This window comes from Centropristis striata, chromosome 2 (genome assembly GCF_030273125.1).
Source record: "Centropristis striata isolate RG_2023a ecotype Rhode Island chromosome 2, C.striata_1.0, whole genome shotgun sequence".
Lineage (NCBI taxonomy): Eukaryota > Metazoa > Chordata > Actinopteri > Perciformes > Serranidae > Centropristis > Centropristis striata.
Genome location: NC_081518.1, coordinates 38,599,495 through 38,624,372, shown reverse-complemented (window position 1 = coordinate 38,624,372; position 24,878 = coordinate 38,599,495). Strand labels below are relative to the sequence as shown.

General features: G+C 38.1%; 1 protein-coding gene across 1 annotated transcript; it reads left to right on the top strand.

Annotated features, from left to right (window-relative positions):
• The first annotated feature begins 164 nt into the window (after positions 1–164).
• LOC131987919 (enhancer of mRNA-decapping protein 3-like) lies at positions 165–24,878 on the top strand. Its single transcript, XM_059352845.1, has 7 exons — positions 165–257; positions 2,677–2,856; positions 3,058–3,254; positions 12,293–12,655; positions 21,244–21,397; positions 23,293–23,510; positions 24,279–24,878. Exons 2-7 carry the CDS (start codon positions 2,693–2,695, stop codon positions 24,611–24,613), a joined length of 1,431 nt encoding a protein of 476 aa, XP_059208828.1. The 5' UTR covers positions 165–257; positions 2,677–2,692; the 3' UTR covers positions 24,614–24,878.

The following is a 24,878-nucleotide window of genomic DNA, read 5'->3' as shown; positions in this document are numbered from 1 at the left end:
TTGATTTAAAATAAAATCTATTCACCAACACAATGCTACAGTGATAGTATCACATAAATCAGTCACTGCAAAATAAGTTAATCCATGTAAGAATATATCAGACTATTGGACTTCATGCAAAAGAGAGAGAAAAAAATCACAACAAACCCACGTGGGAGATAAAGGAAGTGACGTTACACGAATCCGGAAAACGACACAAATAACAACAACTGGAGCTTTGGCTTTCTTTGCCACCTCGCTCGAGATTCGTCGTGAAGGTAAATGTATCCGTTATTAAATTAATATATTCGGGTTGACTGAACAAAAAAACAGCCTCGTCACAAGTTCACAGCAGCCCGTTTAGATGAAAAGCACAGTACAGTATAGAGGCTAATGCTATATGCTATGCTAGCTGTTCAGCTAGCTGTTAGCCAGCACAGCTTAATGGTTGTAGCTTTAGCATTGAATGTTGTAATTTTCTACAACATTTAGCAATACAACCACATTGGGTGTATGGGTGTCGTCGTCCGCCCACAGACTGCTTCACGTAGCATCCTCAAAACCCTTTCAAATGAACGGTAGTTAGCTCATATTTGCACAAAGCTCATTAAAATGACATAGCGGAACGCAAATCAAGACTTTATAATTCCCCGTTAAACATACGCTGAGCATCCCCACAAATAATTTCAATTATTTATCCCATTTAGGTGTTAGATGCAACTTTTTATTGCCACTTAGTCTTCTTTTCACCGCTGGAAGAAACGTTGACTCACTGTTTTCATTACAGGAGAGCAGCGTGGAAATTGTATTAAAATCACGTGACGTTAACTTGTTTCCAGGGTCCTATGTACATCAGCTCAATAGATCCTTAATATGAAACAATAAAGAGACATTTGAAGAGTAACTAATCCCCAATCTGATGAAAACCAATATATGTGGTCAGGTTGTCTTTTTTTCCCCTGAAGTCAAATGTCCAATTTAATGTTTGTTTTCCCAGGTCAGTTATGTTGAAATTACCCTCCTACAGCCTATAACTTTATACTATGCTCCTTGAAACCTACATCCTCAGATTTGCAGACAAGACAGTTTCCTTAACTTTAGACATTGATATCTTCTGTTAGAAAAATTGCATGAGTAAACCTTCAAAATTGAATTATCTGACACCAACAGGAAAATACCTCACCAATTATTTCTGCGCAGTCTTTGATGGGGAAATGATGAGCTGGAGTCGTCCGAGTTCTCAGTTTAACATAGTTATATTACAATACGTCAAGAAATGTGAATTACAGAGCTCTGGGATTCACTTTAGGAATCAGTTTAACTGTCCCTGATACACACAGACAGGTTTCAGGTCATGAAGTCTGAAAACCTCGTCTCTACTCCTGCAAAAAACCCCAGTTTTACACTAACATCGTTTAATTATATCAATGAAGGTAGATTTCTTCCAGGAAGTCCAGCCTTCCCCCTCCGCTGATTCGCCAGTCTTCTTTCACACCATCACACATCAGGCCACCTGGGCAAAACAATCACTGCTTCCCAGGACAGGACGAGGCCTTGTGGCCTGCTAACAAACTTGTTATGACGAACATACTGCCTTATTATGTTCTACAGAAATATAACAACTATTCTTCAGAGTTCTACATGTTCTTTTAAAGGTTAAAAAATATAAGACAGACAATACTATTTTTTGTGATTATAGAATCTTAATTAGTTTAAGCAAATGGAATATATGTAATTAAAGTAATCATAGTTTTCTACATCAATATTAACACACAAACACAATCAATGTATCAAAATCATATTACCTGATTAATATAAATGCATAGAGATAGACATTATCAAGGTTTCAGTGAATTACGCATGCATAGTGACCTGTGATGACTGTTGGGAGAAAAATGTCAAAGAGGAAAAGAGAGGAAGACAGTAACATTTCATTTTCAACAAGTATAATATTCAAATTATTCTAACACTTCATAGTGGATGAATTGATTTTTACCGTTCAAATCCATCTGCAGTTTGATCTGCCAAGATAGCACTTACAAATCTCTTGAGATAAGGACCCTGAGCATAGGGGTTGTGAAGGAAATTTGGGGTTTCCTGCATGGTGGGACATGAAGAAGTTGGCGACCTACTTGATATTTAAGACGCAAGGCGTTGTGGGAAGTCAAACTGTGAACTTAACTCTGATAGCACCATGTGAGAGGGGAATGTGTGGTTTAGCGGGGTTTTTTTCCTGATGTGATATATAGGGCAGGAAGATAGGGCCAGATTGAGACTTGCTGAAGAATCAATGCTGGGAAATACAACAGATATAAGTCGAGCAGTTTATGGGGGTTTGTTGTGCTGTAAAAGAGCCATTTGGGATTGTGCAGTGTATGGAATACGAATGTTCTAATAAAACTTGCTGAACAGAGAATTGAGTGCTTCATGTTTGGCCAGCTCACCCATTAACTTAGTGTGGTTGTCAAAACTGCCACGACAGGGTCATGTACACTGGGGTCATTGCGGACATGTCCCATCATCTGGTAACAAGGCTGATTTTGTCCCCATCACTTTTTAATTATTAGAAATGATCTGAAAAATAGCTTGCACCAAGAAATGTCTGCCTAAAAGTCCTCTTAGGTTGCTAAAAACCTTAATGTCCTCATTATAGCTTAAAGTTTGATTACATTTCTCTTGTTTATGTTTCTTCCATAGGATCACAGTGAACAGAATGGCTACTGACTGGTTAGGAAGTGTTGTGTCTATAAACTGCGGGCTGACGTTGGGAGTTTATCAGGGAGAGGTGTCATCTGTTGATCACGCCAGTCAGACCATCTCACTGAAACAGCCCTATCACAATGGGGTCAGATGTCCTCTTCCAGAGGTCACATTCAGGTAAGCAAGAAGAGGGATGCTAACTTGTATATTACATCAACAGGAAATGTGGAAATGTGTGTGCCTTCTCTCACACAATGACCTGCGCAGGCCATGTCTGATTGCTTTGTGTTTCAGCATGCCATCTGAAAATAAATATCTAAAAACTGAAAAATGCATTTTAAACTCCAAGTAAGATTAGTCATTTGTGTTTTCTTCTAGTGCCATGGATATCAAGGAGTTGAAGTTCCTAGACATACAGAATACAGTCAGCAAGCCCAACTCTGCTCAGGGAGCTACAACAGAATCCAGCTTCATTCCTTCAGGTCGCCACAATCAGAGTAACAGACTCACTCAGCCTCATGTGACAAGCAGCAGCTCTCATTCCAGCACTGCTCCAATAACCATCTTACGCAGAGGTAGGTAGATGGCTGACCTGGGGTTCAGTCCCCCTCACAGTTAATTTTCTTTAATAGAGATTATAGTGAAAAAATACTGTCCATACAATCCATACATCCATTCATTTGCATCTGCTTATCCAGGTCCGGGTCACAGGGGCAGCAGGTTAAGCAAGGTATTCCAGAGGTCCCTTTCCCCAGCAATAGTGTCAATATACCTAAAAATGACTGATGCTGTAGAATGTCCCTCAACATTTTATCATTAATTCGACACACTAGTCATTTTAATTTAAGCTGACATGCTTGCATTGTTTGATATATATTTTATTATTAACGTTTTTCAATGTTCCCACGTAAAAGGAATTAAAGTTTGCTCAGAGCAGACAACACAATCAGGTTTCATGATGAAGCCTGTGACGCTAAACACTACAGTTATTAATAAAACAACAACAATTAAACACTGTCCAAGGAGAGCATGACTGTGCAGAAAAATACAAGATGACTGACAAGTAATTTCACAAATGTTCTACAATAATAAGACAGTTTGATGTTTGTTTTCATAGGTTAGGAAAGCCCAGGTAATTTTAAGATTTTGCTTATTCATCGTGGAGCTGCACTTAGTTCTCAAACCAAAGAACTATTGTGAGAAGTTCAAACTGGGAGTCATGTATTACGTGACAGGAACTTACCACAGTGAGGGCATACAGTAATCCTCTGTTGAAGAACGAAATACAGATATTGTTCATTGACTGGAGGAAATGTGACACACAGCTGTGTCACATATTTCCAAGTCTTATTAAAATTCCCAGAAAGTTGCAAAGTCACTCAACGTCATTGCTTTTGATTGTGCAACAGATGTGTGATGTTTTATAGCAATCAAAAGGAAGTACATCTTCTTAGCAGATCAAATATTTGTTCCGATGTCAGATGATTCCTTAGCAAGTAAAAGGCCCACATTAACAAAAGACTGACGATTATGAATCCCATGAAAAGACCAAAACCAATCAGTACCGCAGTCACTCTCAATACGTTCTTACTTCCCCACAAGGTATGTGGCTCTCAGCCACCTTACCTTTTAAAAGATGAACATTTAAAAACAAAGAAACAACAATAAATACAAGACAACAACACAAAATGAAACAACAACAAGACTCAACACTTATTTGTGTTTAAAAGGAGTGGGAAGAAGCCAAAGCTTATTAAATCCCACCCCTTCTCCCTGTGTTAATTTACTATATTCAGTTATACAACAACAATAATATTTATATATATATATATATATATATATATATATATATATATATATATATATATATATATATTTATATATATATATATATATATATATATTTATATATATATATGTATATATATATATGTATATATGTATGTATATATATATATGTATATATATATATATATATGTATATATATATATATATGATAGATGTATATGTATATGTATATATACATATATGTATATATATGTATATGTATATATATATGTATATATATGTATGTATGTATGTATGTATGTATGTATATATATATGTATATGTATATATATATGTATGTATGTATGTATGTATGTATATATATATATGTATGTATATATATATATGTATGTATGTATGTATGTATATATATATATGTATGTATATATATATATGTATGTGTATGTATGTATATATATATATATATATATGTATGTATGTATAACACATAGTAATGTAGTTTATAAACTCATTATTACCAGTATTAACATACATCAATTGTTATTAACTTACAAACACATAAGTACACATACACCCATGTAGTCATAATGAGACAGCAATGAACAAACAAACAAACAACAACAACACACAAAAAAAGAAAAATACATTTAAAAAATAAAACGTCAACAATAACCACCTACTGTCAAAATGGGTCATAAAGACATGACGGTTCAGTCTAAAACTGAAAGTCCTACTAAATGAGAGTAAAAAGTGATTCATATGGGAATGTTTTCAGCTGCAGATTATCTGGGATAAACTTTAAAAAAAGTTGGCAGATGTTTACGGTAATGGAGGAAGATTCCCTTTCCCACAAACATTGAACAGGTTCTGTTCTGCCATGAGCATTTCCACTAAAGATAAATTGGTACTGTACCTAAGAAGTTGCTTCCCAGAAACCAAAACACTGTTGTTACCCTGTTGTGCATTTTGCAATGCCCCGTTGATGACACATTTTGTTTTATAGTGGTTCAGGAAAGATACATAGAATATCCATAAAGTCTAAAAAGGGTCAGTGTGTCTTATCAGGCCTTCTTCCTGACCAGGGCTGTGTGTTGGACACTGCTCGGCTCTGGGGAAAAAGAATGTCTTCGAGATTAGAATTTACTTAAATGTAGTTTATGGAAAGTGCGGTTTTGTTCAGTGTTATTGAGTTTCATGTTTCCACCTTTAGATTAGTCTAAGGAAAGGGGAGACAAAGTAGCAGAAACACTTTACAATGTCGTGCAACACAGTTGCTCTAGCCAAAACATCCTACCATTGTGAAGCCTATACTGTTTATATATCAGAGCTTAGACTGTGTAGTAAGATGTTTGATTGGACTACGTATTAGAACTGTGAAGTAATTAGTATTGCCATGGAACTAATTCATTAATATATTTATACATGTACTTAGGAGACAATAGGTCCAAATAAAACACTGCCAAATTAAGCTTGTTTAGTGAATATTTACAGTTTTTAAAGATAATCAGTGTTACAGATTAGCTTCATTTGTTTGAAATTTGTCACTCAGTTGATCAGCAGGTATATTGTGTATTAAAATCATTAGTACTAAGAGTTAAATTGTGACCAGTGCTACTCTTGGCAGATGTTGAGAGTCATTTGATATTGATGTTGTTGAGTCATGTGTGGCTGTCTTAGTAACTTTGACTCACACGAGGTAATGTGCTGTATCACATAGTGCTTATGATATTTTGTAACCCTGCTCCTGCCTAGTATTGGCTTTGGTGTGCATGCTGTTTGGTAGTTTTAACTGTCTAATTAAAAGGTTTTTCTTTTTAAATAATGAAATGTTTTTAGTTTTCACATTAATTATAACATAATTCTGTTACAGACCTAAACTTCATAGCACAATAAACAGACAAATCCTATTGTATGTAAATGACAAAAATAATAATTATTTAAAGAAAAACAAAGAAATAACAAATGGAGTAAAATAAAGGAGAAAAAAATAAGCAGGGGACATTATAATGATGTCTTTAGAGTCATAAACACATGATTGATTATAGAAAGATGCATTTTACGCACATGGAAACACTGTTCCTAACACACTATTGTTATATGCAGATCATTCATAAAGTGAATTGGTCTCTAGAGCTTTCCAGCCCATTGTGCCACTTCCTCTTTGAATTATGTCATTTAAGACTTGAAGTGATTTATCGGTGGCTGCCATACCTTTATGAAGCTGCTCTCATTTCCTTTTATTTTGGCACTGAGTCTCTCCATGGGAAGTCCTCTGAAGGTTTCTTTATACCATTGTGTTGCTGTATATATATTTATTTTTTTTAAATAATTTGCATCCAATTAAATAGTATGCATTTTCTTTGTAGGAAGAGTAGTTTATTTAGCAACTTAGATCTTGCAAAGTCTAAGACTCCTGCTTTCGATTGTAGTCACAATAGAAACTATAAAAGATGTTACATTTCTTTGTTAGAACTTGCCAGAACTTAGTGATTTTAGAACAGCCTCAAAAAACAACCAGCATCAATTAGGTCAGTCAATCAATCAGTCAATCCATCAATCAATCAATCAGTCAATCCATACATCAATCCATCCAGATGAAATCGTGACCTCCAGTGAAATGCAATCCCATCAGCTTCTTCAACCTCTAAAACGGAACGTGGCTGCCTGATCAGCACACAGAAGAGAGTCATCGGTCCATGCTTGCATCAGTGCCCTCTGATGTAGAGATGGTTTTGCTGGTGGTGCCCATCTTCTCCACCTTTTACTCTGCTTTGAGTTGACAATTGAGTTGACAGGAGACTGGTGAGTTGATTTCCCTCTCCTGATGAGTGACTTGAATCATATGTCATCATTGTACAAGGTCAATCACACAAAAAGCACAGCTAATATTTGTAAAATACACATAAGGGTGTACTGTCTGTTGCCCTGAGTGTAGTCGCTTGATACTTGTAACTCTCTTTTTATACAAAGGGAGCACATTACCAGGCCTTCAAAGTTTCTGGTCTCCCATTAAGAAAGCGGTGAGCCCATTCATGAACTAGAACAGTATTTAGACGGCTTAGATCTCAGTCGAGGCCGATGGTGCACTGACATCCGTCTCAGATGATCCCATTTACACTTCGATGTGTTCATGATCTTAAAGTTGTAATGTTAAGATGTGTTCTATTTTATTGCTCAGAACTTATAAACAACATGTTGATAGCTGTTTACAGTATTTGAGTGACAATGAACAGCAAAGGAAACGGATCAGGTGAGCCATGAAATATGATCAGGAAATACATTTTTTCGATTATTCCAACACCACATCTCATCAATGTTAAGAAAAGTGAAAATTCATTTGTGTAGCCACCATGTGACTTAGTTCTGCTCCACAATTTAATGGGTTAGAACTTTTTTCCTTGTACACCCTTCCAAGTTTCATTAAAATAGGGCCGTTCGTTTTTCTGTACTCCTTCTGACAGACAAAAAAACAGACAAACCGCACTGGAAACATAACCTGTGGCCCCCTTGACACCCTTTGTTTTTTGCTGACTTTACTGTAGTTTTACTTTAATAAAAGCAATATTTTTTTGTGTTTAAATAATTGAAACAAACCCCTTTATGTCCAAAATATGAAAGAATAAGAGCAGTTCTGCTGTCACACGTCTCAGTCACACATTGATACAAAAATGCACATTTGCATTCTCCCAAGTCCCAAGTTGAACATGTAGCTGTAAACATCAGAATGTGTTACTCAACCTTCCTGATTAGATAAAGGCTAAAAACAGCATTTCCTCTTGTCAACATTCAGTCAGCAGGAAGTCTGCATGGACAGCTCTGTGGCCTCTGCCAGAATCAGTTAAAGCCAGTTCACTTTCACACTCAGGATCACCAAACAATGGAGAAGTCAGAGGTCAATAGAATTGGCTAATGCACACTGTGTGTAATACATAGCCTGGTTGTAAAACTGACCTCTGTGCTGATGCTTTTCCTGTGCAAGGAACATGAAGCTAGCACAAAAGGAAGCCAGTCTTTTTTTTTCTCAGAGTAAAAGAAAATCAGTTATGAAAATAAATGTGTTCATATTGCAGTGTTTCAGTTTGTGTTAGCTAGACTCAAAGTTAGTTGACCCAGTCATGCTCCCTACTCACAAGTTCACTAGAGGCCAAGCGCTGTCTTGCTATAACTCCCCTCTAAGATTCCCATAGCGTGCTAAAGGCTTGTACCAAAGTTCCTCTTTACAATATGTGTGTGACTAAGATCAATAAACATTCCCCCTCCCTCTCGCTGTCTGCTCCTAAAGAGAAGGTTATGCAAAGCTTGGCTGTCGTGCCTCTGTGCCCTCCTGTCCTCTCTCTCTCTCCACATCTCCTCTCCCTCCCTCGCTCCTGCTCGCCACAGGAAACACCCCCCTCCCCCCTCCCCCCCAACAGGAAGCCATGTTGTCCCAGTGTGCTCGGAAGGCCAAAGCGATACCAATTGTGGAAGCAATGTTTACCTTTTGAGTTTTTATTTTAATCTCCAGCTCTCAGGCTAGAGGCCAGGGAGCTAATGCCCAAATTGCATGGGGCCAAAGTGCTGAGTGGCTTGGGCAGGGCTGGTCCTTTCACACGCAATGCCATGCTCCCAAGAAGCCCCCGGCCACAAAGGAGAGAAAGCAGGGTGGGCCATTGCTTATACAAGATTGCGGATTCCAGAAATGGTTTCTGAATATCTGCCATTTATCTTTCTGGGAGAGTAAGATGGGAATTTAGAAACTGCTTTTGTGAATGATGCGGAGTTGAATTCCATCAGAGCCAAACAGATCTCATTAAAAGGGCATTTTGGAAGAGGACGTCAAGTCTCTGCCCTTATGAAAACTGTTCCCATAAATTGCATGCTACCGCTGTATATGGAGTGAAATTGTGTGCAGCTTAGTGTTTTTCCCACAAATCCCTGTTTCACATTTCCTTTAAACTCTATATACCTTGGAAAAGGTTTTGCTGTGTTTTGTTTAGCTTCACCCTCGTGCCACTTCACACATTCACACTGAGACCTTGCTAGTGTGATTATGGACTTCCACTTTAACCACACAGCAACTCTTCAGATTTTAATTTTAGTGTGTTTTCAGTGGCTCGCAGGCATATCAGCTTGCAAATTCATGTTCCCTGAATCCCAGCTGGTTAAGTCATTGCAATCAGCAACAGGCATATTTGGTCATATATAGAAGTGTTAGTAGCCTAATCTGTCACTTAGCATTGCTGTTGTTGCTTGGGTCTAAACCTTTGAATCCATCAAGGAACCACATAGTACAGCAGTGGTGAAATGTAACTAAGTTGAATTACTCAAGTACTGTACTTAAGTATAATTTAGGGGTACTTGTACTTTTCTTGAGTATTTCCTTATGTGTAACATTATACTTCTACTCCACTACATGTCAGAGGCAAATATTGTACTTTTTACTCCACAACAATTAGCTGCCAGAGTTAAGTAAAGATTTAACGTGAAAAAACAAGATCAATTTAAACATTTTTTTAATGAAGCATATACCATATTAACTATTAAGTAGTTAAAATTACCCCGACCTTCACTACAGTAAAATGCTGCTCACATAAAGGAATCAATAATGATAATCCAACAATCTGAGTGGGGCCATTCTGAATAATGAGTACTTTTACTTTTGATAGTACAAAAGTAAAAGTACATTTTGATGCTGATACATTTGTAGGTTTAGTTTTGAATTCAGAATTCATAGTTGTTTGCTTTCATGATTCCCAAACAGCTTAAATAATAATAATAATAATAATAATAATAATAATAATAATAATAATAATAATACATTTTGTTAGTAACGCACTTTACATTATAAACAAGATCCATGCTCCACTGTTGAGAGTCAGATTAAAAACTACAATGAAAACATAGGATAATACATATATATATATATATATATATATATATATATATATAGCATTAAAAAATTGCAAACATTTTCAAGGCCTGGAACTGCTGTGAAAAAACCTCTCTAAAAATGACATGTACTCTAATTCAAATTGAACATCAGATGTTAATAGAACTTCATATTCCCTAATGTGATGCTGTGTCTCAGTTTAGCTCTGTGTTGTAATGAGTATACAGTTTCACCATAACTCATATTTCACTTTGAAATGTTCCTGGCCTGTGTAATTGTACTAATTTGTGGTGGTAAGTTTGTCTAAACTAAAATCAGTGAAGTTCACTGCCTGTCTCCCAACTTGTTATTCATTAGCCTGTTTGACTTGGAGCTCTGCCAACTTCATTCAGATTTTTGATTCGTAGCATGACAGAACACTTCCTTGTAAATAGACATTGTTGGCTTGTGCTAATAAGGACGGTAACTTTTATCTCTGTTCACACAGGTGAGCACATAAACCCACCACCCTGCTCCCCAACACATTGGACCAGTCTCAGTAATGTTTTTCTGGTTTATTATAATTGATATGATTAGTAAATCACTGATGAATACTTAATAGTACCCTTGTCTGGGTAAATTAGGCACATTATACGACTATATATACTATATATTTTAGTCATGTTTGTAGTGTTGGTTGTAAGGATGCATTGTGCTATTGAAGCAGGTCTTAAATTAGCTTATAGTTGGTTAGTGGCTTTGTAGTGATACCAGTGTACTATGACTGAACCTCCCATAACATGCGTGAGAGAGTCCAAAGTACCTTAGCTGTCACAGTGACAGTAGCGTGAGACTGTGCCTCTCTGTCTCCCAGTTAGCGTGAGAGCTCAGCATGGTTGGGGTTGAAGGCCAGGTTTTTCCAGTTTTTCTTTTTTTTTTTGTTCTCTGTTCATTTAGTTTTTTTGTTTGTGCGAACATGTATGTAAACTTTATTGAGTACCGCTCAGTCAGCTAGTGTATGTTTTGTGTGTCTTGTGTTGTTTTTTCCTCGGCGGGTAATAGTAACTAACCAAGAGAGGACAAGAAAAGAACTTGAGACTGCTGAGTGCAGGAACGATTGTGAGGATTTACACATATATCATGTGTAGTAAGACAGCTTATAGCTCTTTTCAGATGTGATAAGGATGTGAGCAGGGCTAAGACATCGGATCATTTCTGGGTAATCTGTTCGTCTTGTGATTGAAGCCATTATAAACCTGTAATTGCCCAGAGCGAAGCTTCCTACTCTCTGTCATGGATCCTTAGTTTATAAGTTTTAGTCCTGGGGAGTAGAGCCCGACCAATATTGGCTTTAAATTGGAATAATTATTACCTATTACCGATATAGCGGCTGATATAGTGAATTTTAGGGCTGGAATGAAAATAGACCTTTTCTATGCGGGTTGTGCACAACTTTCACACCAATATAATTAATTGTATTTATTATGAATAAATAATTAAAAAAATGAAAACATATATTGATTTATTTAAATAATAATAATAATAATAATAATAAATTATTCATTATTATAAATTGTACATATAATGTCATACACTGTCAACCAATTCTAGAAATGAACACTGACAAAAAAGAAATAGCAAAATAAACATCAGTACTGTATGTTCAGTATCAATTTCTGACAATTTAGATAAAGAATCAATTAAAATAAATTAAGTAGGTATGTGACAGCATCGTTTTTTGAAATATATGTTCTGCATTCATAGGAAAACATATACTGATGTACTGACTGATATACACTGACCAGATTCCAAAAATGTTGGGATGTCGTATAAAATGAAAACAGAATGAGTAGTACATAGAGAATAATTGATCAGTTTAAACATAAATTAAACAGTACAGTACAGTTTTCAATTTCTTTTACAACACTGCCTCTCAAGTCTTTTTGCTTCCATCTTAATGTCTCTGTGTTCTCCAGCTCCTGCAGGTTCATCTAACAGCAGAGGGGCGACACAGACCGCACAAAAAAAAAATAGTGTGAGGAATGGAGGTGCTGGAGGGCTGATGAGGACAAAGGATGATGAGTGCTTCGGAGGCGGGACTGATGAGAACCTGGACGCAGACTTTGACTTTGAGGGAAACCTGGCTCTGTTCGACAAAGCCGCCGTCTTCTCCCAGATTGACGGGACCAACAGCCACAGCAACAGGGCACAGCATCCAAGCATACAGGGCGAGCAGAAACCCCTGTCCTATCGCCACGATGAGAATATTCTGGAGGTGAAGCCCGTCGTATACCGACAAATAACAGTGCCCCAGCATGGCGGCAGAGAGTACTGTACTGGTGAGTGTTTGCACACAGACACCAACACGTGTACAGGAAATAGAGCAGGCATGTCCAAACTATTCCACAGAGGGCCGTGTGGCTGCAGGTTTTCGTTCCAACCAAGCAGCAGCACACCAGACTTGACTCAGTTAATCAACTGATCTCAGTCTTCAGACAGTTGATTGGTCAAACTGTGTGCTTTTGCTTGGTTGAAACGAAAACCTGCAGCCACACGGCCCTTTGTGGAATAGTTTGGACATGCCTGAAATAGAGTCATTAAGTACTTATGTGTTTATTTATTAATTTATTTATTAAGGATCCCCATTAGCTGGTACCTTAGTAACCAGCTAGTCTTCCTGGGGTCCACAGGAACAGCACAGAATATACAGAAAAAACATATTCTCAATTTATCAAACATTTACAGGTAAGGTCAATCACAATAAACCTAAAAAGGGTAAGAAAAGGAAAGGTAAGAACAACATTTAAAAATGTACAGCTTGTATAAAATAAAATTTCACTTTCTTTTTAAATACCTGTTTACTTTCAGTGCAACAGAGGTAGTGAGGCAGATTATTCCACAGAGTAATTGCTCTATAGATAAAAGATCGCGATAAGGCCTTTGTTCTTGGGTGAGGCACTTCAAGCTGACCGTTGTTACCCTATATTAGGGGTGGGCGATATGGCCCTAAAAGAATATCACGATATTTCAGGCTATTTTTTCAATAACGATATTCTTGATGATATTACAAAATACTTAAAAAGATATAGAAAATATGATTTTTTTTTTAGTCTGCATGAATAAATAAAAATCTAAAATGTAGTGTGAAGTGCAAATCTCAACAGTTGCCAAATACAAAAAAATTTACTCTTGGCTCTTGAGTATGAGCAAATAATAAAAATAACCATTTAGGGGTTTTTCGGGGAAATATTTTAATGACATTTTGTTAAGGAGAATAAAGGTTGTTGTATGGTTTATTTAAGGCATCTTATTTTGACAGTCTTCTTGTAAGTTCTGTGGTGGATTCTGTTAACACACTGTACTCTTATTTTGAAAGCTGCATGTGTTTAGCGACAGAGAGGAAGTAGCTTTTTGTGATTAAAATAACTTTAATTTTTAGCCTTACGCCACTACACCAAGAAGTAGGAATGTTGCCAATATCATGATATGTATTTTTTTTAACCATAAAAAAAAAAAACGATATTATTGTGAACGACCCTACCCTATACTCCTTAATTTGGTAGTAACACATATTTCCACAAATACTGAAACTGTTGCAAAGAGTTGTTAAATCCTCTTTTTATGACAAACAGCTTTCAGCTTGAACACCCATCGTTGTCTCAAACCGCTATTGTCGCCCAACAATTCTGTAGCTGACCCATGAAGAATCAGGGCTGCTTGTCTGTAAAAACATCCAGAAATAGAAAATTATCTGTTGCAGTTTACCAGAACCAAAAGAGACTTATTTTAGGGATAAATCGTCATATTTTATAGTTTTCTTATTGACAGATACCATGCACTTGCATCTGCATGCATCTGTGTAGTCAAAGCCTGATATAGCTTATGTGCTGAAAACCTCCATTGTTGTTCAGAAACAAAAACACATTAAAAACACATCACTTAACCACCACCAAATCACTATGTGGCATGCAAAAGTTTATTTTGATTCAATCCCACATATACTTTCCTGCTGCTACTGCTGTTGATTGGGACACCAGACACGCAGATGAAAGTAGTCCCCCACAAATGCACAAATACATGCAAAAAATACATTACCCCACTGAAAAACACTAAATACTATATTTTAGGCCCGTTTTTATTCGTTTCCATTTTTATTAAGAACCAATGGACTTGAGATTAGTGTCACAGATAGGAAGGGAAATCAGAATGTACACACTGTTAATAATTAGAAAAATAAAAAAGCAATATATATGATATGTGGGCTACACAGTGGTGTAGTCGTTAGCACTCTTGCCTCAAACAGGTGTGAATGAGAGTGTCTGTCGACCTGTCCAGGGTGTACCCCGCCTCTCGCCCACTGTCAACTGGGATTGGCGGTTAAGGATAATGAATGAATATATGAAATGAGGAAAGAAAAATAATAATTCATGTATTGTTGTGAGCCACTTTCTAGGGGTGTGCGATACAACAAAATTTGGTTTCAATCTGATAGCAACAGTTTGAAAAGGCTCTTATACACAATTTTTTTTTTTTTAGAGAAAAAATTAACCTTATCCAATTATTCTCAATTTTGACTGTTTTCTGAGTTTTGTCATGCTTTTTGACTCGTCTAAGTTTAAACTAAAGGTCAGGGAAATAAGTTTGCATGCACAGTTGTAATGTAGCTCTAAATTATGCTACTTTTTGTTCAGCACTACAATTATTTGTCAGATTTATTTAGTCAGAGTTGCACCATGTGTGCTAACACGCGGGTTGTTTGAGTGTACACATTCGTTTTATTTTGGGTCCATCCACCCACCTACACTACTTTCACAACCTTTCTAATGTGCATTTTAGGACATTTTAATCACTGAGCATGTGATCAAAGGCATGTCAGCTTTTTGAACAGTGTTTGTTCTAAAAGGAGCAGTTTAATCTTTGACCAGGGGTACCATCTGATTATCTAATAACTCTGCTTGGAAGTTACAGCTCTTTGCAAAAGTTGACTTTTTAACACTTTGTCCTGAGCACAACACCGAGAAGCTCTCACTGAGGAATGTGCTGTCCTGTCTCATTCCATTGAACACAATGAGAAAAACAAGGGGGGGTGGGGGTGGTCTCAGTGAATGCACTGGCCAGAGATGGGTCACCTTGGGGCAGGCTGACTGTAATCACACACTCCTGGATAATGTTTACCACGACTCACTATAGGAAACTGAGTGTTACATAACTGGTGCAGACATAAGATAAGTTAATGGCATGCTAACACATGTCCTGGTGTCCCTGTTGGGACTGAAGCAGTGGGAAGGAAGAGGGTGGATGGTTTTGGACAAAGACCTGAGTTGTGTGGTGTTTGAGTACAACTAGAGGGATCGAACTCCACATTTGTCTCATCACAAGATAAGCAAGTTTGCGAGCTGATGTGGCATAAGGTGGGGAAGCAAGAATATGTTGGATCAATCAGGCACAATAAAAGCCCCTCTCTTGGCTGGTCCACATACACCTTTAAAGGGCTGTGTATCCCCAACTGTTTATCTGACACCGAGCAGCTCAGCAGGAGCATCTGTCTACCATTCAGCAGACAGCTGCCAAGCCAAGCCTCCTTTTCTTACTGTGCAGGCAGATCTGCTTCCCAGGGCTGTCATCATAATCCCCATCCCCTGCACTCTGTAATTAGCATGCCGCCGTACAGCCTTACATAAACAGCACCTCTGAAGCAGGAACAAACCGCAGCGCTCTTGACCTGGAATCTTTGCCAGTAAACAGATAAATCAACAATACGAGAAGAGAAAGAAAAACAAAGTGCCCGCCTGTATATGTTGGGGTTGCCATAGCACACTGGCATGGCTGTTTGACAGGCCTGTTTCTATAGACTATTGTTAATTGTAAAAGTTGCACTCCGTGTAGTTTAGTTCTTCTATTGTCTTGCTTTCCTGTGGTGTGATTTGACTCCAACCGTGCAGTGAAACCTCTTTAGTGCAAACAGGCCTGGCCACAACACAAATTTCAACCAAGCCAACTGACAGCTGGTTTTCAGAGTTTCTTTTATTTATTTACACTGTATCTCTTTGGAGAAAGCAAGATGTAAAAGAAATGTTGTATGCACAAAATATTTTAACCCACTTGACCCAGTGATCCTCTACATGTATTATGGTCTTTTTCTTGAAACTGCGTTCTATCAGGTGCTGTCTGTTGCATTCAACCATGCAGATACAATGCAAGAATCATGCAAGTACATCAACTTCATTTAATATGCAGAACTACCTCAAGTGATACATAAAGAAACAGTTAGAGACAGAGATAAAGTTTTTACTGCTATTATATCTAGCTGCAAATACTCGGTGCAATCGCCCCCCTGCTGGCCATTAGAAACAATGCAGGTTTGTAACATGGTTTAATTATTTAATAATTAGTCCAAAAATAGTGCCAAAAGCCCCAATAATGATCGATTGACACCAAAGTTATCACCAAAATTCTCAAAGATTTCTGCATTAAGCCTTTTTTCCCCGTGTCCCAATGAACCAGAATCTTGTAGCCTCCTCAGAGTGCAGGTCAACATAGTTCACTCCCGCTGAGGTGCAGAGAGGAATGAAACAGCCTCGTCTAACCCTCCCTAACTCAGCACAAGTCTTAGTCACACATGGCCCGCATCCAGCCAGCGTGTATTGCTTTCAGCCCCGTCAGTTCCCTTGTCATGCTTGAAGGATTGCTTCCTTCTCAGTTTATTTTAGTGCTGCTGCATACTCATGGCTACCCGGTTTAGCTAGTTGACTGCTGAGTTTTGTTTTCACACCACATAGAGAGTGGGTGTGCGTGTATGTATGCATAAATCACTTTGTGTGTTTGAGAGAGAGAGAGAGAGAGGGAGGGAGGAGAAGGAGATGGCGTGTGTACGTGGGGTGGGGGTAGTTTTGGTAGCGGCAACTTCAGCAGCAGAGTTATTAAGAAGCGCACCTGGTGGGATGATTGAAAAGCAATTAGTGCATTCTAGTACAACTCCGACTTCCTCTGAGCTTGGCACTCAAGGGAGCAGTTTGCATGACAAGAGGCAGTTGACTTTGCTGCGCTTATCGCTCACGTGAGGATTGGCATGTTCCAGATTTTTTTTTGACCACTGAAACATATTAGCGGTCTTTGTGCGGTATCAATAAAAGAATAGTGGGAGGGGAGCAAAGCCAACCTAAAGATAAGCAAGAATTTTAGTCAGGCACGGCATGAGTCCCTGTGTTTATGTGTAATTATCTTGTGTATCAGGGCGTGTGTGTGTGTCTATGTTGCGTGGATGAATGTGTGTGACACATCGGCCGTGTTGCATGCCAGGGTGAAAAGTTGGTGGTTGTATATGTGAGTGAGCGGTGGGATGAGGTGTGTGCTACCATGCATGTGTGCGTCAGTGCAAATTCATGCACACCAACAGGGCCACTAAGTTCTCAGCTACCAGTCCAGAAATCTGTAGGAGGCCATTAAGGACTTAACTGCCTCCCAGCAGCTTTATTTATCAAAGGGATCCTGAGCCTTGCAGTTCCCCCAGCTTGACTTTCATTACCCTTCTAATGTGCCACGGGCAGTAGACAGCTAGGGATTAGCAGCGGCTCTTTAAAGGTTTCCACACACTTCAGTTTGTACAGTGATAAAAGGCTGCTGAGTCGCAGTGCTCTGATGCAGTAATTCAAAAAATACACAGAAGAGAAGAATTCTGATGAGAAGTTGACTTGATGTGACAAGACACATAAAAAAGCATGCTTTTTAAAAACAAAACAAAAACAACAAGCTTGATGTGATAATGGCAGTGGGTAGAAATGTAAAATTTGTCTACAAGACATCAAATCCACATTCTGGATATCTGCCCTGGTCAAAACCTTCTGCATACAAAATGTAAAGTTCTACACAATTCTTAAAACCAGTGCTTAACATTATCAATTTTGAGGTGTAAAAAAATGACAACAAATCAATAAAATGCACTCTTAGAATGGACAGTGACATCGATAGGCCAATAAACGATTTTAGCCTCTATGAAGACACGGTGTAATTATGAAAACTATTTTATGTAATCGCCATTTTAACTTCTACTATTTAATCCATTTTATATTAACAGGGCACATTCTTGAAATTGTCATGATTCACCTTCCTGCATATATTCAGTTCCTTGTATGGACTCTCTGGGAGCTGCGCCATACAACCACTCATCTATTGCTGGCCATGGATGTGCAAGGCTACTTTAACAGCTAAGCGAGGGGCAGATCTTTGTTTTTGACCAGCTGATGAGCGGCAATCAAACCACTAATGAGTCTGCTGCTCTCCCACTATCATGATGTTACAGTAATAACAAGTCTTACAAGCTATTTTTAGGGATGCACTGATCCCGATACTGAAATCAGATACCAGGCACAAATAGCTGGATTCACTATCAGAGGCAATGGGGCCGATCTATTCAATACAATTCTATGTTTATATATTATACACATTATATACTGGACTTTATTGCATATAAAAGGCTCACACTTTGAATTGTAATTCCTGTTAGTTTTGAATTTTTTTAACCAAGTTTCTGGTGCACATTTTATTATTTTAATAATGAATAAAAATTCACAGAATTTATGTCTATTGTGGTAGAATTTGGGGATTAACTATATTAATTTTGGACAATATATTATAACCATATTATGACCCTTGCCAAATTCTAACACACCTATGTATTTGTTTGTTACTATTTTTTCCTGCAAAATTAGGAGGGCAATGTTTGCGGTAAGTGAAGCCTGATGTTGACTTACACATAGCAGAACATCCCAGTCACCTCCACACAGTGAGCCCTAAGCTTATTAATTAAACATTGGTATCGATCAGTACTCAGTATCAGCCATTATCCTAAGCTTTGATATCGATGGGTGTTGGGACTGAAAAAAACGACGGTTCGGTGCATCCCTAGCAATTTGTGCAAGAGTAAGTTGATAAAGGTCCTTCTCTCAGTACTGTAAGCGGTGTACTGTATGTACAGTTTTGTTAAGCAAGCACAACTTTGAAACAAATGTTTGCCGTAGTGATATCATTGCTTACTTGTTACCAAGTGGACTTTCTCTTTGAGTTTGGCCCCATGTGATTAGATGTAGGTTCACTGTCAAATCTATTGCCAAGTCAACAAATTCAGTGTTTTCATGAAGTATTGACAAGTGCTTTATCAAAGACATGGCCATTTAAAAAAAGTTGAAGCATTTCTTGAAATGCTTTACGCAGCAGCTCTATGCTTAAAAAGTCACCTGCAAATAAGATGAATTAAATATTTCAACTACATATAAATATCTGTTGATTACTTTTAAATGTTAAAAAAGATGTTTTCTTGTTTAACAACCATTGGTATTGCCATTGATTCAACAGTTTATATAAAGAAACCGAATTGAATCTACTGTTCAGCCCCGTCACCACCATGCTTCCCTCATGTTTAATCCTCACCAATCTCTCACCACGAGCTGTTGAGATACTGGTGCAGGTGTTCATATATATATGATGTTTGTCCCCTTTTTGTCACGCCAACCTGCTGTATGTTTTGACTTAAACTGCAGCCGATGTGGGGGGTCCGGCCCAGTGCAGCCCCGTCCCAGAGCTAAGGGTTGGAGATTGGTCAGAAGTCTTGTGATGGTGCGTGTGAACTCCGGGCCTGCAGGGAATAGGCGTCTCACTCGGGCTGCCTCATGTTTGTCATGTTTTGTAAAGGCTGCCAATCTTTCCTTTTGTTGCCTCAGACAGCAGTGACAAACAGAAGAGGAAATGGAGAATCTTCCGTGATGGGAACAAGATCAGGTCATGAGGAGGATGGGCTTCTCCCTGGGGAATGGGTTCCTGTGTGTTTATCTCTACACCAACATTTGTCGTTATCTTAGAGCTCAGGCTTCTGTTTTTCAAGGTGCACTGATGAAGATAAATTGCAAGATGACATGTGACTTATGAAGATGTATTACAGTTCAGGTGTAATTTAGAAATATGATACATGGCAGACCACTCCAACGGATGCAGGAATGTAGGAGTACAAATATGTGTGTGAAAATGTTTAACCTTTCTGTTCTTTTCTTTTTTTCAGTTTTCTGCTCAAGGTGTTTTTATTGTTTTTATTTAAATTAATTTCTAATGCAAACATACAGTAAACATTACAAAGTTATAGATGCATTTGATTGGACACTCCAACAAAACCCTGTCCTCTCTTAGTGTCTTAGTGTACATTAGTAATCAAACACAATCTATTCCATAAGCACTCAATGTGATGAAAATTAGAGACACAAAAAATAAATATATAAATATGAACGAATAATAAACATGTGTGTGTGTCTGTGTGTGTGTGTGTCTGTGTACATATATACGTATGTGTATATATATATGTATGTACACATATATATGTATGTATATATGTATGTATGTATGTGTATATATATATATATATATATATATATATACACATACAAATGTATGTGTGTGTGTGTATATATATATATATATATATATATATGTATACATACATATATATACATACATATGTATGTGTGTATATATATATATATATATATATATATGTATATATATATATATACATTCATTATAACTGCTGGTATTTATCTCCCACTAATAACTCCTACTGTTTAATAAAATCAGCAATGTTGCTTGGATACATGTTATGGGGAATGTATCAGTGGACTACATAAGCCAGTCAAGGTTCAGTTGCCTGGTTTTGGCACGGCACTTGAAATGACTGTGACAGCAATAGAGGAATGTTAATGACTGTTATTATCAGCAGAGAAATTCTATTTGGGCCTTGTGTTTTGATTAAAACACTTATTTTGGGCAGATGTTTCCAAGAACTGGATGATGTTTTTATCAACCACTCTGTCATGCTCCATGTTCTGCTGCATCAGATATGAGAAATTATAGTATATGTGTCTCACGTCATGTTTTCTCTCTGCAGATTCAGGCCTGGTGGTTCCCAGCGTGCCCTACGAGGTTCATAAGCGTCTGCTAGCAGCTGCAGAGCGCTGGGGCCTCTCTCTGGAGCGCAGGCTGGAGACGATCGGTGTTTGTTCCAGTCAGATGGCTCTCACTCTGCTGGGCGGACCAAACAGGTAACAAAATAACAACATTAATAAGAAAGTTAATCATCTTGTGTGATGTGCAGTGCAGATAGAGCCACTGTCATCTGTATAATTAGAAGAGAGAATGCAATGTGCCAAACATGCATGTCTGAGTAGTGAGACAGCCATTAGAGCAGGTCTGTCCAACTTTTTGTTTTCATGGTATGTTTTCTGGTTTCTATGGCAATCATCTTTACTACCATATTGCTACATATTTTACATTGTTTTAACCTTGACCCGCCTCAGGGTTTATTTTCTAAGAAAAGCACGACAGAGAGCGGTCACACTGCAGGTCAAGAACCTCTCTAATAGACTGGAGCGGCCCTGTTTGGTGCTGTGTACCTTTTATGAGTGGTGTAGTCTTATTTAAGATCAAAGAACCACAGCACAGAGGCTCGTATAACAAACAGGTTTCTTTTCTCAGATCCTTTTATCAATTTACCACTGTAATACTTGTGTGTCTCAAGTTTACACTGGAACTGCTGTGATATCAGATCAAGTGTAATTTTGTATTGTAATACCAGGATCACAGACACTACAATGGCGTTCCACTATTTCCCCATTGCCTGCCATACAAGTCATTTAAGTCATATCACACCGATACTCAAGCCCTAAAGCGAGCTTTTAATTAGCTTCCAGTCATAAGAAACAAATAGGAAATTTTAAAACTGTCATTATTATATAGATAACAAGAAAATACTTCCTCTACTGTTTGATCAGACAACATTTTCAGATTTTTTTGGAGCAACCTTTGTTCTCACTAAACTAATTAACCAAGAAAGACCAATAATCCCAGATTTGCAAAGGTAATCAATGATGTCACAGGATATGGAGATTTAGAGATTAATATAAGTAGCCATTAATAAAAGGTTTTAAAACAAATGTGCAAACATCAGTAAACATACCACATTGCCAAGGGCTTGTTGAACACAAGCCAATACTAGCTTCGTTATTGATGTTAATGTTTTGCTAAAAGGCTTTTATAGGCTAGTTTTAATTTGTCCCATCTGATAAAGATTAATAAAGATTTAATAATTTCAATCGTAGTTTAATTAACCCTTTATCAGGTGAAGAACCGTATTTGGTAACTTCAGCGGATATCCAAAATAAAAATATTTCAAGAAAAAAGTTGCAAATTTACTAGATTAAAGTGGCAGATCTACAAGAAAAAAAGTTGCAGATTTGAGAGATTTAAAGTGGCAAATCTGGGTGGAAAAAAGTTTCTCGCAGATTCACCACTTTAAATCTCGTAAATCTGTGACTTTTTTCGCACAGATTTGCCACTTTTATCTAGTAAATTTGCAACTTTTTTCTCGACCCCATTTTGATATCCACTGAAGTTACCAAATTTAGTTCTTCGCCTGATAAAGGGTTAATGCAATTTTAGCCAACACAAGGAAGGCCACTATACTTACATTACGTTTATTTATTTTGTATTCATGCAAGTTTATACATTTTCTTTCTCTCTCAGAAACATTGATGCACTGTTGTCTGGTGATAAATGCTGTAAAGTGTACAAAAACTTTGAGTCACAAGATTTTTTTTCAAAATGTAATTTACCTATGGACATTTATTATACATTTTTTAAAATCTTAAATATAAAAAAAATACTCATTTTCAACCTGCCAAATAAACATACTCGAGTTGACATTGCGTAATGCTTCAGAACATTAATTTAATGTACACTTGCAGGAAAGAGTCTCCCTGTCTTCACACAATCATGTCTTATGTTGTCCTTAATTAGACTGGTTTTCAGGTTGGATATAAGCCAGACAGTATGGTGGCTATAAGACAACGTGTATGATGATATTTGCTGTTAATCTTGTAAATACATTGCTTGTACTTTGTTTGTGGGGTAATCTCTGTTATCTCTTCAATGTCCCCAGACTGACCCCAAAAAATGTCCACCAGAGGCCCACTGTGGTCCTCCTGTGTGGACCACACATCCAGGGAGCCCAGGGCATCAGCTGTGGTCGACACTTGGCCAACCATGAAGTGGAGGTCATCATGTTCCTGCCCAACTTTGTCAAGATGCAGGAGTCGGTCAACAATGAGGTCCAACTCTACAGCAGAACGGGCAGCAAGCAAGTGGCAAGCATAAAAGGTTAAATACCAATAGAGTATTTAGTTGGCTTAATCTTTGTCTTTTGAGATTTTAGTGACACAGATGGAAAGCACCATGTTAGTGTATGGGCTGATGTGAAAGTGATAAATGTAAACATGGTTCAAAGTGTCTGTGATCACGTCATGCTGTCTTGTTGGAACAGAGCAGCACAGATAAATGTTGCCCTCTACTGGAGCAGCAGCCTTTAAAGCAGGGATGTCAAACCTGCAGTATATACCAAGTAAATACAGTTTTTTATGAGGTGGCTGTGACAGCAGGAATTAGGGTTTTCCCAAAGCGAACCCTTCTGCACCACAGTGGTGTGCCTGGAGGGCAGTGGGGAAAGGTTGTGTTTAGGATTTCAGCATCGTTTTTAATCTTTTTTAATTCTGTCATTCCTTCCTGACATTTTACCAGGATATACACACTACATGACGGTATTTGTGCTTTCAGTTGTGAGAGGAGTTTGAGCGGCGTGTTTATTAAGTTCCTCCAGATAAAGGGGGGAAAAAAAAAAAAGATGGCATGTTAAAGAAGCAGCTATAACAGTACAGTAGGATGGGCTGGAAAATGCTCCGGAACAACAGTAGGAGGACAGGTGGGGCTGCATATAGTCCTTTAAACCTGCACATCACTGATAGTCTTTGGTGGCTTTGGTTCTTTTTTTTTTTATGTCATTAGTGTTCTGGTTTACGATGAGCCTATTGTCCTGTGTCTCTCCTAAGTATTTAAATTTGTCATCTTTCATGTGGTTTCCCTTTGTCCCAGACCTGCCTGCGAGCCCAGTCGACCTGGTCATCAACTGCCTGGATTGCCACGAGAACCCACTGCTGAGGGAGCAGACCTGGTATCAGTCGGCCGCTGACTGGGCCAACCAAAACCGGGCTCCAGTGTTAAGTATCGATCCTGCGGTCAGCAGCCAGCATCAGACTGTTGAGGCGAAGTGGACGCTCTCTTTGGGCCTTCCACTACCTTTACCTGAGACGGAGAGCAGGGTCTACCTCTGCGACATTGGCATCCCTAAACTGGTTTACCAGGAAGTTGGAATCCGCTACCACTCACCCTTTGGATGTAAATTTGTCATTCCTCTGCACACGGCATAAGAGAGAGGCCACTGACATTGCACTTAGTTACAAATAGACCCTAGGAGGGAATGGTCAGCTTTTTCACACTTGGTGAAGGTACCATTATGTTTGTGTCAATAGCTGAAGAGCAACTATATGACTTAAACAATATTTTGCTTACAATTTTCGTGACATGTCTGAAAGCACACGGTGTAGATCTTTCCTCTCTAGCCTGTTGGAAACTCCCGCAGGTCACCGCGTGTTGCGTGCGACACCTCTTGTTTTTGAGAAGGAAAGGTTTCCT

Excerpts from the sequence above, each read along its gene's own strand:
- LOC131987919 (XM_059352845.1), top strand. The coding sequence starts at position 2,693 with ATGGCTACTGACTGGTTAGGAAGTGTTGTGTCTATAAACTGCGGGCTG. Across the intron at positions 3,255-12,292 it reads AATAACCATCTTACGCAGAG|CTCCTGCAGGTTCATCTAAC; the intron begins GTAGGTAGATGG and ends TGTGTTCTCCAG. Across the intron at positions 12,656-21,243 it reads CGGCAGAGAGTACTGTACTG|ATTCAGGCCTGGTGGTTCCC; the intron begins GTGAGTGTTTGC and ends TTCTCTCTGCAG.